This window comes from Halyomorpha halys, unplaced genomic scaffold, assembly GCF_000696795.3.
Source record: "Halyomorpha halys isolate HHAL.00 unplaced genomic scaffold, Hhal_1.1 Scaffold1100.1, whole genome shotgun sequence".
NCBI classification, from domain to species: domain Eukaryota; kingdom Metazoa; phylum Arthropoda; class Insecta; order Hemiptera; family Pentatomidae; genus Halyomorpha; species Halyomorpha halys.
In genome coordinates, this window is record NW_027112985.1 from 1 (window position 1) to 15437 (window position 15437).

General features: G+C 27.8%; 1 protein-coding gene across 1 annotated transcript; it reads left to right on the forward strand.

Annotated features, from left to right (window-relative positions):
* The first annotated feature begins 7 nt into the window (after positions 1–7).
* LOC106688299 (coronin-2A-like) lies at positions 8–8546 on the forward strand. The gene is made up of 6 exons (XM_014432688.1): positions 8–128; positions 214–331; positions 2178–2314; positions 3572–3646; positions 4717–4869; positions 6439–8546. Exons 1-6 carry the CDS (start codon positions 21–23, stop codon positions 6571–6573), a joined length of 726 nt encoding a protein of 241 aa, XP_014288174.1. The 5' UTR covers positions 8–20; the 3' UTR covers positions 6574–8546.
* The last annotated feature ends 6891 nt before the right edge of the window (positions 8547–15437 follow it).

The following is a 15437-nucleotide window of genomic DNA, read 5'->3' on the forward strand; positions in this document are numbered from 1 at the left end:
ATCAGAGGAGTTTAGGTATAATGCCAAAACGAGGGTGCAATGTAACTCAGTGCGAAATATTCCGCTTTTATAAACTCCATACCACCAAACCCTTGTGTGAACCAGTATCCATGATTGTACCAAGAAAGGTAATATATTTTTAATTATTTATACATTAAAAAAAATTTTTCACTTAATAGTAAATAATTTTCTTTTTTAATATTTTAATTTTAGAGTGATCAGTTCCAAGATGATTTGTATCCCGATACCGCTGCACCTGTTCCCTCAGTTTCTGCATCTGACTGGGCTAACGGTGTTAATAAACCTCCTATACTAATGTCTATGAAGACAGGTAAAGTATATAAGTATAGAATTTATTTATTTATTAATCCAAAAAGGGTATGTACTATTTAAAAGTTAAATATATTAAAAACTTATGATCTCTATGGTAAATAGTGTATTTATTAACAATATGTATTAAGGCATATATCAAGGCCTATTAAGGGAAATCATTTACTAAAAATTATATTGTTTAAATGACATACCAAAAGGTAGAAAAAGTGGAATATAGTGGAGTATTACAGACCGATGAATGTATTATGATTAGGGTATTATGAGAATATAAGAGGCAAACACCAAGTAGAGTTCTGGAGAGGAAGGAACACAATTCTTGTGTTCAGGTCTTTGTCATGAAACAGATATTCGAAAAATGATGGGAAATAGATCAGAATGTGCATTCTTTATTTGTCGATTTCAAAGCAACCTATGATTGCTTAAACAGAAATTGTCTTTGGAAAATTATGACTGAGATGGAAAATTGGTAAGACTGACAAACACATGTACAAATGATCCTAAATGCAGATCTGATACAAGGAGAAGTATCTGAAGCTTTTGAATTCAGAACAGGTTTGAAACAAGGAGTTGGACTCTCACCAATGCTGTTCAACTTAGCCCTAGAAAAAGTGATTAGAAGAACATCATGCGAAAATGTTGGGGTACACATCGGAATGAAACATAAAGTTCTGTCCTACACGGACGACATTGTGGTCCTAGGAAGTAACCAAGAAAACATGAAAAGATTCCCAAAGACTCTATTAAGAGAAGTATAGGTAATTGGCTTGCCAGTCAATGAAGGATAAAATTATCTGGTTGTAAGCTGAACAACATGGTCTGTGTGGATGGCAAATTATTTCCGAAAGTTGACAGTGAAAATTACCTCAGCTTCATAATAACATCAATAATTGATAAAAGAACTGAGATAGACCAGCGTATTACAAGCGTAAGCATAGCCTTCTCTCTGTCAAGAATACTGAAATCTCTAAAAATCTGAAGCTAAGGGTGTGAAATATCATGATAAAGCCAGCTCTGATATAAGGCTGCGAGACCTGGCCTCTAAGAGGTACCCTAGAAAGCTGAATCCAAGAGACTTGAACAGAAAGTCCTCCTTACAATTAGCAGAGAGATCTTGTGTAGGAGAAGAACTAACAGTGAACTGCTTGCAGAGACTGGTAGGTTAATATCTGAAGATATACAGAAAAGGAGGTTAAGATGGATGGGACATGTAGAGCCTGAAGCCATTCATCAGGATGCTTTATTTATGAGTTTTTTCTTTGACCACGCCTCTCTTCCTTCTTCTATCTTCCTTTTATAGATTTCTATTACGCCTATATTTTTAATAGATAAATTATTTCGTTCCGAGTTCTTTGGTTTTTAATAAATTTTAATTTTATTTAGTTGTAGATAAGTTGTTTTAATTTGAACTAATTATTTAGGTTAATCGCCTCGTACAGTTTCATGATAATTTTTTTATTAATATTAAGAATATTATGAGTCTTGTATTAGAAGAGTTTCACTAATGGTGACATAAGACATCCTCAACTGAGTACTGTATACATACATTAGAATGCGGTGTTCAGTTGGAGATGGTCTTTCTTTAATAAAAAGCAATGAATGAGTATTCAAATTAAATGGATAAAAAAAATTGAAGAGATTAATATGGCATTGAACACTGATTGCTACTCTTCTAATATATGGTAATAAAAAGTGATCATGAGACTGTCTAAGGTAATTAACCTGAATAATAAGTTATATTTAACTTTTAACCAGCACATACTCTTCATAAACACCCTTTATAATGTTTAAAGTATAAAATTTTATTTACTTTTTCTTAATTTCTTACTATATACATTTTCATACAGGTGTTGCTGTGAAAACGCACAAACCCAAAATTTCAACTGCTGCGGAAAATTTAAACAGTGGTTCCGTTGGTAATAAGTATCATATGAAAATGGCGTTCCTGAGTCAACAAACGATACCTGATTACAGACCTCTTGATGTAAGCTGTTTCACATTATTAGCAATTTGTAGATGTAATAATTTCAAGTTGAAATAGAACTATTTTTAACCAATGAAACTTTTTTTTTTTTTAATCTGTCTCAAGACTTTATTTATTTATTTAAAATTAAAACTTGTGAGGAACAACTTGTATCCTTAGCTCCTACCATTCAGTCAATCCAATAAAGTTATAGTCATTCATGTTCCATTAGTTCTAAGATTTGTTTGTTATATTTCAACAATTTATGATTTTAAAAAAAAAAAATTCATGTAAACTTGATAAAAAAATAAAAGTGTGCATCACAAGCAGAGCTAGGAAAAAATTAACTTTAGTTGAAACTAGTATCTAAAATTGTCATGGATACAATATTTATTTATCAATAGTTCATTCATGAATAAGGGTCGTATCCATGGCAATTTTCGCTATTAGTTAAAACTATAGATAATTTTTTTATTTATCCCATCTCTGATCATAAGGCTGTAATTAATAAGTAATGAGTCGCAATGACAGCTATTCAGTACGTACTGCACTTACTTACAAGCAGGAATTGTAGTAAAATATTACTATAATACTGGAGATATAACTTTGATACATTTTGAAGATTACTCGGTCCAGTCAAGGTTGGGTAGACAGAAATATTTGAGGAAGTTAACATCATCAGGTTTAAAAAGATTGGATGTCTTCACTGGGCTGGACATGTTGCCCGGATGGATACGGATGATTTACACCCTTAGAAAGCGTCTAGTGGAAACTTTTACCAGTAGAAAGTTGTTTCAAAATTTGATTTAAAAAAACAAAAAAAAAAAACATGAAATATTTCGAAAAATTGTTGATTGACTGTGTAGCATAATATAAGGAAAATAATTTAGTTCACTATTATCCTTTTTTCTGGACTTTTACTTTATTTTTATTTTCCGTCTTTAGTGTGTACTGTTTTATTTTATTATTTTTTTTTTTTTTATATTTCTCTTTTACCTAGTGAAATGTTGGCTCACAATAAATATTTTATTTACTATTCGAGTTATTTTGACCTCACCTGGACAATCTTCCTTTTATATAAACATATTTATATTGTAAAAAAAAAAAAAAAAAAAGATTTTTTTTAATGATCCTGGTGGACTCATCACCAATACATAATTTTCATCTTCATAACTTTCACAGAAGGTATTTTTATTTATTTACTCAGAAAATAAGTTTCTATCTGCTAAAAAGCTTCAAATTTCTATGTATTTTTAATTTTTATTTATTTTTTTCTAGCAAAGGGACACAGTGCCAGATATTGTTCAAAATACAATTAACAATCATATTTGTCACACGAAAGAAGAACTAATGGTAAGAACTATTTTTTGATTACTAATTATGACAAATCATTATCTGTTTGCTAGAAATGAAAGATGCAGATAAAAGTGTTAGTTTCTTTTATGGCCAAGCTAGGAGATTGAGTATCCTTTATTGACGACTTGGACTTAACCAAGAATTTTAGAAGATACTTTGTACCCTTTAGTATTTATAACAAGTTCTGTTTATCAAAATACTTTATTTATATATAATTTGGTATGTCTGTAATGAAAATTCTCTTAGCCAGTATTGCTATTAGTAAAAGATGGGGGGAACAAGTCCGGCAAGTGAGCCTAGTGGTCCTGTTTGCCAACCCCTGGCGGCTACTAGAGTTGCTGCCCCATACTAACCAGGGTAGGACTGTCAAGATTCACTTTTCAGAACCACCGAGAAATAATTATTAACTGCCCCAAGTGGGAATCAAACCCACAACATTCCAAACCGGGTGCCTCTGGGACCTATGTCCCTACCCGTACGGCCGTCACGTCCCTTTTGTTGATGTATAGGCAGCATTAAGGACAGTATTATTAAGGTTTTGTCCTGGCCAACAAAGTACATATTTGTAATGAGGTGTAGATAGTTGACTGTAGATTAATAAGTGGAGATGGTCAGGGATAAAAAATTATTTGTGTTTTTTTGCCCACTGCCCCCGCTACTTCTCCATAAAGTACAAATTTAATTTATTTATACCTCTCTTTTATAGAAATCCTTCATTCCGGACATACACACAAATTTTATTCCTCATCAATACTTTTCGCTCCTCTATAACAGACAAAAGTCATGAAAAAAATCTGCATAAAAACCCATCAGAACTAAATTTTTGAGTCATTACTCAAAAGTGGACATTAATGAAAATTTACATTAAATAAAAAGGCTGCGTATTATTTAATTTAAAAATTTAGTAATTATAAAAAAAAAATATTTATGTGACAAAAACATGATTGAAAGGATATTTTACAATAACAATGTATTGATTATTTTTTTTTTTTAATGGTATTATCATATCCTATGTTCCAAACTCAATCTTTTGACTTAATAACAACAGTAATCTGCTACTTTTTCAGAACAATGCTGAAAATGAAAAAAATGCCAAAACTTCTTCAAATCAGAGTACAAAATTTCAACAGATACAGCGTAAATTTGGCAAACCGATATTCAGTGAAGATAAATACAACAAGTTGAATGAAAATGACTCGGAAGTTAAATCTTATAATCAGGTACGTCAATCGAAAGTGTTTATTATATATTAATTAAATATTTTTTTCATTTATCCATGCATAAATCACTGTCCCAGTTCAACGGAGTAAGATCTCAAAAAATGGTTATTTTGAGATATGCATGTAATCTTAGCAATAAGGATAAAATCTATAAAGTAAAACACAGAATCATAGTTATACATATGTCATAAAATCCAAGTAAAAAAATTGCTCCGTCATCAGGTACTCTTAACATAATTATATCCTCACATTTCATTATTAAACTTGTCTCCTTATTTAGTCTTAGGTATAATAGTCACAATAACCATTTCTGCTCTCTGTCCTTTTAAATAAATTAATAAATATAATTTCATTTATAAAAAATAAGGAGAAATCAAAAAACATTATGTTAACAAGACTTTAATTAAGTTTATCTTTACAAAATATAATATAATTGATGATGTATTCAAATAAATAAATTTAATAAGGAAGAGTTTTTCCATTACAACTCACTAAACTCCAAATTACCATTTTTTGAGATGTTACACTGTTGAACTGGGAGAGCGAAATAGGTTACTAAATAATATACATTTTATCTCAACTTATTTTTTATTTCGCAAAGAATAATTTTCTTTGTTAAATCAAAGGTTACCTTATCAAATAACACAGTATTCATAAATACTAATAAAATATTGTGGTTCATAGCAGAACTTTCACTTAACAACCTACATTGAGTAAAAATTAATTTTATATATGGTAAAACTTATTTGTTTAAAAAAATTATTTTCGATGTTTTTCTCGTCCATGTTATCTGTTAAAGTTTTTGTATTTTTCATTACTCTCCATTACCTTTTATCCCTCTACTCTTATATCCGGAAAAAAATTTTCAATCTCAGAAAAGATCCATTATCTTGGACTTCATCTGGACAAACGATTAACTTAGAATCCTTACACAAGACTGAAAATACAGAGAACTGCACGTCGATTCCAACTATTACAGCACTTACTTGACAAACTGTCTAAACTATCAATGCATTACAAAAGACTGATCTACATGATTGTAATAAGGCCCATCTGGGCATACAGAGTTGAGTTTTGGGGCTCCAGTAAACCTTAAAATTCCTCTCATATCCAATCCAAAATTCTCAATGCTACTTTAACACAAATAAAATCATCCATAAAGTCCTTAGTGTTCCATTTATAACCAATCTTGCCCAAACCTTAATCCTTCCATTATAAACTCCCTAACAACCCAAAACCGCTAGTTTCTAACTTTGCTTCCTCTTCCATTCCTGAAAGTCCTCCGAGGCATCTGAAAAGAAGATGGGTAGTTTCTCTACATGCCTTTATCATATTATGATGATCTTTCATCAGATTTACTGGATGTGTTGTTATGTAAATACAATTGTAAATATCATTAAATAAATAAAAAATAATCCTCAGGAAATGTTTCTCATTAAGTTAATTTTCAAATTCTGTCATAATTTATATTTATCCATTTTTATTAGTGGTAACAATGATAAATGATTTATTTGAAATAAACAAAAATAATTATTTAAAATTTTACATGTTATTTTACTTTTTTTTTAGCTTCAGCGATCCTATGATAGATTGAGCGAAGAAGTTCTCCTTTTACGGAAACAATTGACACTGAAAGACAAACGTATTGAAGAACTCGAATCAGAGATCAAATATTTGAAATCAACTATTGAAAAAACTGCTTAAGAGAGGATGCATTTTTTTTTTCAACATTGCGAATTATTGCATTACATTAAAGCTTACGTGCTAGTGAATGCTATAAGTACATTGAATAGCAAATATTTATGCTTTTTGCATTCAAATTTTACGCACACTATTTTAAAATGTGATGTAACATGTTTATTTTTGCTAAATTTATAGACACTGAAAGTATAAATATTTTTCAAAGAAAATATATTAGAATAAGTGTGTGAATTTTTTTTGTATTTGTTTAGCAATGATTCGTTGACCATTGGTTCTACAAAGCTGTTATATTGTTGCAACTAAGGTTGGTATATGAAATGTTTTAGTTTTAGATAAGGTTTTTATCTTTGAAATCACAGCTCTCTTTTCAGGAGAAAAGTGGAAACTCCAAATATATTATAATGTCACCGAGTACAAGATAATGTTTAGGTGAAAGGCCTTCTATATATATATATATATTTAGTGTAAATCATTCATCAGATGATATCCTTAAATATTGATATCACTTTGAAATAACAGGCTGATAAAATCCAACTTAGATATTCATGTTTCTTAAAGACTGCTATTGTATTATGACATTGATAAAATTATGTAATTTAGTTATGCCAACAATTTTATGTAGACTAGATTATTAATTCCTTAGAAAATTTGAATATAATTAAACCAATCTCAAAAGAAATTTATTTTTAATATTTAATAATCATTCGTCTCTCTTCTGAATTCACAAAACCAATTAAAAAATATTCATGTACTTTTTTCAAGCCAAATTAGTACTTTTCAATAAAATTACAGAAATTTTATTTACAAAATGACAATGTTATAGGGAAAAAATGAGGATTTCATTAAAATAATGTTTGTTTCTGACTGGATGCATGATCCATAATTATATTAAGAATTTGAAGTTCTATTGCATTAAGTATTTTACATTACTAAGAAAAGGTATTAATTTGGAAGAAAAAGAGCTAATTTAACCAGAAAAAGGTATAGATGTGCATACATATAGTGACATTTTTCTATAAAGAATGTTATAGGTTCATGATCGATTAGCCATTCTGATGAATACATTGAAGTGAGCTAAAATTTTAAGTATACAGTAGAATTCCTGATTTATTTTTCACAAGTAGTTCCCAATTTTGGCTGGTTAGTATTAAGTATAGTATTTCAAAGGGAAATATTGAATAAAATTAGTTTATGGCATTTGTAAAATTTATATACAGATCTGTGTCTTCGTTCTAAAAGAATCTGTCAATTTTTTTTTCAAATTTTATATTTTTAATACCAAAAATTTTCACTTTAGCAAATCTTTAATTCTACAAAGGTCAATGTCTTATAACAAAACAAAATGGATTATTTTTTTAGAGATTTAAAGGTTATATTTTGAAGATTTACTAAATTGAAAACTTGGTTCCAAAAAAAAAAAAAAAAATTTGAATAAATTGACACTGATATTATGTACTTGAAAACATAGAAAAAAAACAAACAAATATGCAAATACAAACTATCAATGATAGGAAATTTATTTTTTGAAAAAATCTGTTATTTTTTTTTCCATAAAATTTTTACACTACGAAATTTTTAAATGTGAAATCTCTGTGAATTATTATCTTTTTTTTTTTTTCTCTGTTGTCCAGTTAATATGAGGTCAGTTACCAGAGATTCTACTGTAGTAACTAAATTCTTGTATGTCACTTTTGTATATCCCGTTTCTTTTCTTTTATAGAGATCCAATGATTGATTCAGACAGATAGGTTATACAGTTGTGTTGTCTGTTCTCGAAAGATGTTTGTAAAGAGGAGTTTCACTTATGTTCATGTTTATTTCACTTACGTTAAGGGTAGACTTATGGATAATTAATATTTCTTTGCTACAATTATTCATAGAACATTTTGAATGCTAGTTTATAATAATTATCATTACATTTATAAATTTTTCTGTTGTGAGAAAGTTGCCCGTTGTGCCTTTTTTTTTTTTTTTTTTTTTTTATAAATAAGAACACAATAGAATCAGTTTAACAAGTACAGATTCTAAATATATAAATTAACTATTAAAAAATGGTCAGCAAACCCCACATTCTTTTCCGATTTAAAGTTATCACTTGTATATCTTCAAGTGCTTTGTTGAATCCCTAATTATTCTATGATAATTTAATCTATTTTATTTTATTTTATTTTATTTTTCTTTAAAGGTATTACAGATGTTTTGTTTTTTTAAATAAATTAAAATCAGTATCTATTACTTAACTAGTCATGTAATTAAATTATACAAAAAAGTAATAATAATAAATCTATGACAATGACCATATTTCTGATTATCATGCTTGTTTTTATTTTAATTTTGTCCAACTGACTAATTAACATAAAAAAAAAAAAACTATGAATTTTATTTATAAATTCGAAGAAACCAAAGATTTTTTTATGGTATTTAACCTAAGTAATATGTTTCAAAAAGGAAATTCAAAAAATTTCCAATATTAAAAAAAAATTTCTTTTTTGTCCCTATACAAAACAATTTTTTTTTTTTTCAAATTTATCTACTACAGTTCGGTTGGAAATTATTTTTTAGCTAAAGATAGAAATGCTATAACTATAAGTTATAAATAATTAAATATTTTATAGAAATATTAGATTGGAAGATGAATATGATAGCCATGACAAACTTATGTAATACATTTTTTATTTATTTATTTTTTAAATAAATTCAGTCATTCACTAGCCTAACAGATAAGAGATGAGAGTTGGTTTAAAATTAGTTGCAATAAAACTACAAGCTGAAATTTTTGTGGGAACTATGTTTTTTTTATTAATGAACATAAATCAACATTGTTTCCATGACAACTTTAGCATTTATTTTTATTGCAATTTGCTGAGAGTAGTATTACATTTATAAAAACGTAAAGTTAACGAAATTTTATTATTATAAAAATGCGTTTTAAAGACTAAAATTTGTTATTATTGCATCCAAACTTCAAAGAGAAAAAAATAAATCAAATCTATTCTAAAGATAATAAAATTAAATCTTATAAAGTTAACTTTTTCTTAGTTTTTCTAATATATGTTCATCCTCTTATAAATGAACAGGGAAAATTTTTTTTTCACAGAATCGACTTTTAATGTAGAAATTGGTAATATTTTCTTTTATTTGAGAAAATTTACTTTGTTTGGTGCTGCATACTACTTCTTTCGTTCTATTTCAGAGATTGCAGAACAATGTTCAACATATGAGGCGTTCGGTCGTAAAAAAATTAAAACTTTTGAGATGTTGAATCTTTTTTAATTACAATGTATTACCTTCATCCAGCAATCACTTACCATAACTTATTATCAATATTATTCTTTTAAGAAAACAAATATTCTAATGGCACTTTCTACAATTTATATAATAAGGTTTAATGAATGCCCAAAACATTAATTTATTAAAAAATTCAGTTTCCATGTTTTACGTCCGAAATGTCTCATATATTGATTTTTATGTCATATACTAACTCTCTTCTTCACTCATGATTGGTCTAATTTAGCATTATTTAGTGTTAGCGTTAATAAATATTTATTTAGTGTACAATAAAAAAATTTACATTTTTGCCTTTTGTGGTGGCCTTATAAGGAAGTACACCGTTTAACTGCTTCCAGCGGTTTCATAATAAATATATTTTTCATTCCAGTTAAAAATTACAATTAATAAGTAAACTATATATATATATTTTTTACTTTACTCTTCTCAACATTCCTAAAGTTTCGTGAAGAATGTCAATGTATTTTCATATCATTCCATTAATGTTTTTAGTTTCCTATCAGTTATTATCATGGAGGCTTTCAGTAGGTTGTAAATTTATTGGTTTATATTTGTTTTCACATTTATATTTGTTACATTCCTATACTATATTGTTTATCCTATAATTTAATTATACATTTTTTATTTCTTCGTTTAAAGTTCAGGCATTGTTGTTATTATTATTTTTTATTTTAATGGATTTGTCATGTTTAAAATAGTTTCTTTTTGTATTCTGATTTTATATGTTTCTCATATATTTCATCATATTTACATGACATGAACAGTTAAGAAATATATAGATTGTAATTATAAGTATAAAATTTGGCGTAAACTACGAAAATTGAATAATATTTTTTATTTATTGGAAGATTGTTGATTGACCGTTTGTATTTAATAATAGGAAGATAGTCTGGCGGCAGTCAAAAATTACTGAAAGAGTAAAAACTATCTATTATGAGCTAACGTATTGCCCCACTTTGCTGGGCTTCATCAGGGCTAACAAAAAAAAAATTTATAAACAATCAAAAATATGTAGCAGAGTAAGAGAATAAGATAACATAAAATAAAAGTGAACTTAGGTAAAACATAAAAAAAAATTATGTAAAAAGTTTATATTTCCTAATATTATCTTACTTTAAAATATTTTTATATCTTTTTTCACTTTCATATATAACTGTCAATTCTTAACCGTCAAAATTCCTCCATTCCTATCCTTGTGGATACCTTGCATTCTTCAGATTTCCTGAAGGAGCGTGTCCTAGTTTATTTGCATTCCTTTATTTTCTTTTTTGTATTGTGTACTGTATTCATTTTATATTTCTCCTTTATTTGTTATTACTTTGCCTTTTCATTATATGTCTAATACTTTTTGTATTTCTTGTTTATTTATACTTTTTACTGTACATCTTATTTTTATTTGTTTTAATTTACTTAGTTTGATTATATAAATTTTTCACATATTGTTTATACCCGCCTTATTTTAATTTTATTTCATGTAATCTTATTCCCTTACTCAGCTACATATTTTTTGATGAAACTCTGAAATGTTGGCTCATAATAATTAGTTTTTACTATTTAAGTTATTTTTGACCGCACCTAGACCATCTTTCTTTTATTTTTTATTTATATAACAAAATCATGAAGTGATGTTTATCAAAATGTACCATTGTATCCTAAATTTTTATTTTTCAATGTAAATTTTTAATTAAAAAATTATAATTTACAAAACATTTTCTTGTAAACTTGTAATTTTTATTGTAATTAGATTGTGCAATATCACCGTAGATTTTACTTTTTTAAAATTAAGTTTTGTTCTTATTCATTGTTAAGTTGATAATTTAATGTTATATTCTATTTAGTTTTTGTTTTGTTTTTCAAAAAAGATATTTTGTGATACTCTACATAGGACTTTTGTATTATAAAATTGTATGCACTGAAGATGATCAAAGCAATTTTGTTAGCATGTAGCTTTGATTTATCTGAATATAGTTTTTTCATAAGTTTCTTAATAAAGGCTTTTAAAAAATGTATTAATGACACCAACAATTTTCTATGTTTAAATTTTAATTAAGTTTTAGTTCTGTTTCCACAGCTCAGAGAATGGTTAATAAAAGCATTTTAATATTGTCTTCTTTCAGTTATATTTTGTCATTTCCTCTACCCATACATCTTTATCAATATTTTTTTACTTTCACTTGTGAAATATATACTATGGGAAAGTATTGCAATCACGATTTATTTATTTTTTTATGAAAATGAATTGTGAAGAGAACAGAATGACGTATAAATCTTTTGGTCTCAACAGTTCATGTATAGATGCATTGCATAGAATATAATCTCTAATGAATAAATAAAAAAATAACGCAGATAATCTTTAATATATTTATATATATATAAAACAATCAATATTAAGCAATTAAAAAAAAAAAATTCTACTAAGTAAAAATGACTTTGTTAAAACAAAATCCATCATCATGAATTCCAAATGTAGTCAAATACAAAGGCCAATGATCCGATATTTGTGGTACCTCAAAAAACCAAAGTATTGGTTAATGTGGCCAATCAAATAAATGTCAGAAAGGTAAAATTTTTAATTTCTTATAATTCACTTAACCTAAGGCTATTTCCTTTTTTTCTTTCTTTTTCTTTTCTTTGGGTAATGAAAAATATGTAAACAAATGTTTTGCAACAGCCCATGAAGGAAGGAACTGAGCTCTTAAGGTCTCCAAAAACCATCTGTTAAGCTAAAGTGTCTATCCTGGGGTCTAATGTGCTGCAAGTGAAATTTTTTTATCTGTAATTTGAATTTAATTCACTTATATAGCAGAAATTTATGAATAGATAGAGGGGAAAGTGTACTGCCCTTTGCTTATTCAAATTTTTCATAATAATTTTCCATTTTATTACAGTAACACCAGGTTTATTTGTATCCTTATAGATGTATCCTGACTGAGAACCCCAAAATTTGATCAAACTATATTTTTATACAAAAAATTCTGCCTCTACATCTTTTCTCAGTTGGTCAAGCTTTATTTTTCTAGAGTCTAGGTCCGTGCATTCTGCATATATCTTTTAACTATTAGGAATCAAGATTGGCAAATAAATATATTTTCTTTATAAAACACCAAACCATATCTTAAACCATAGCATTTTTTCTTACATTTTCAGGTTATGAACTAATTTTTTTTTAGGTTGAACAATCTATTTCCATGTAAAAAAAATAAATAGCTACAATAACAAATGCATTATGTGGAATATACATGACATAAAAAGTAGATAACTGTTACTGGGCCCAAGAAATCTACCTGACACAAAGTGGGTTGAATAAAATTAATAAAATACTGTAATGATAGGTAAATATTTGTGAAATACAAAATTGCTGCTTTGGTGGTACATCTGAGAAAAATATTTTATTATATCTAGTGTTTGAGATATTCCATAGATTGTACTCTAATTTGTAATAACTAATAGTTGTTTGAAAGACCGTAGAACAACCTCAGTAAAGAAAGCAACCGCAGACCATGGTACTATGTTTGAAATATGTCCAATACTAAATTTTTTTAATTGAAGGGTATTTTCTTCATAAATTGAAGTTTTTCTCTCTCTGATTCCTCTCTCAATCAACCTCCTCTACTTCTCCCTGTAATAGTTTTTCTTCTGTCAGTCCTCGGCCTGCCATACTCTCAGCCGTAACATCTCTCCCCCAGATAGAAAGCCTTTGTCTCCTAAATTAGGCCAGATTTCAGAGCTATAAAGCATTATGCTTTCTACCAGGGCCTTATATATTAATTATTTTATATATATATGCATTGCACACAAATAGCTTTCTAACTCATTCTTCCTTTGTTTTGGAGCAATGATTCAAGGTATCAGAATTGGTTTACCATAATAAACTGTCAAAATTGAGTCAAAACTCATATTTCTCTGTTGCCAATTTTTTTTTTTTATTAGTTCATACTGTTCAGTTAATTTCCTGAGCATATAACTTATATCAAATTCTTCCAGGTCTATTATCTCTTAATCATCAGTGAATAGCAGATGACACAAGTGTCTATCTTTCATTAGAATGCTCATTTTGATGCATTTTTTAATCCAATTTGTTAAACAATTAGTGACAAACGTTTTTAATAAGGTAGGGAATATGCAGCATTCCTGAAGAAGGTTTTTATTATTTCTAAATTCTTCTGGAATTAAGGAGTCAAACCAATTCTAAATAAAATGAAAACAAAATTTTATTAACATGTGCCTGACTGCTCTACCCTTAATAATGTTGCTCTTACTCCTGTCGAACAGATTCGCCACCTTGGACTACATATGGACAAACGACTAGCTTGGAATCCCCACACAAGACTAAAAAAACAGGAAACTGAACATTGATTCCAACTAATACAACACTTACTAGACAACTACACTTCCAATCCATTACAAAAGACTGATCTATATGACTATAGTATGGTCTATCTGGACATACCAAGTTGAGCTTCAGAACTAAATATCTATAACAAGAACTAAACCTTCGAATTTCTCTCGTATTCAATTCTTACAATCCAAAATCCTTCATATAAACCTCAATGGTACTTACTTTATCACAAATCATCCGTAAAGATGATCCCTTGAAGATGATCCGTAAAAATGGTCCCTTTTGTATCGGATCTAGCCCAAACCAGATATCAATTCGTTCATTATAAACTCACTAACACACACCCAAACCCACTAGCTTCTAACCTTGCTTCCTCTTCTATTCCTGAAAATCCAAGAGACCCTGAAAAGAAGATGGCCTCAAGACCTTCTAATTTAAAATGTTACCCGAGTGCTACTGATGAGTAGTTTCTCTATAAGCCTGTGTCATAACATTATAATCTAGCATAAAATTTACTAGATGTATTTTATGTAAATACAATTGCAAATGCCAATAAATAAATTTTTAAAAATAAAGTAAGATGGGCAAAGCAACAAATAATGGACATCATATGTTAGTTGGTATTGTGAAAAATAAAATTGAAGGTAACACAACATTATTTTCTTAGCATAAGTGTGTTCTAAAGAGCTTTTTTTTTTTAATTTCCCCCAAAGAACTAGAATATTATTTATGAACAGAAAGTTTGTTTTAATTACCGCATTGGAAACCTTATAGATTTTATTCAAATAATTTGTATTTATGTCAAAATACAGTTTCCAAAAAATAAAACAGTACAATTTTCAGAATAATGTTCATTTTTATTCCAACATATGTAAAAAGTAACTTTCAGGTGTGTGACTAATTCCTTGTTATTGTTTAGCCATATTTGAATCTGATCTTGTCAAATGAAATAAAACAATCAGTAAATAACATAATTATCAATCATAATTTTAAAAAAATAAGTTAACTTTACTTGAGATAATAGCTGTATGTAAGAAAACACTGATTGACTATAAAGTACAATATGTTTAATATTTGATTCAAATTTCCCGCCAATAGTAAATGTGCAAATAATTTTTTAATATATTATATGTATTTGGGGTGTTTTCTTATATTAAAAATATTTAAAATAAAATGACAAAAGAAAATATACATAAAATATTATAGAAATTACTATATTTAAACATTTCTTACATATCAT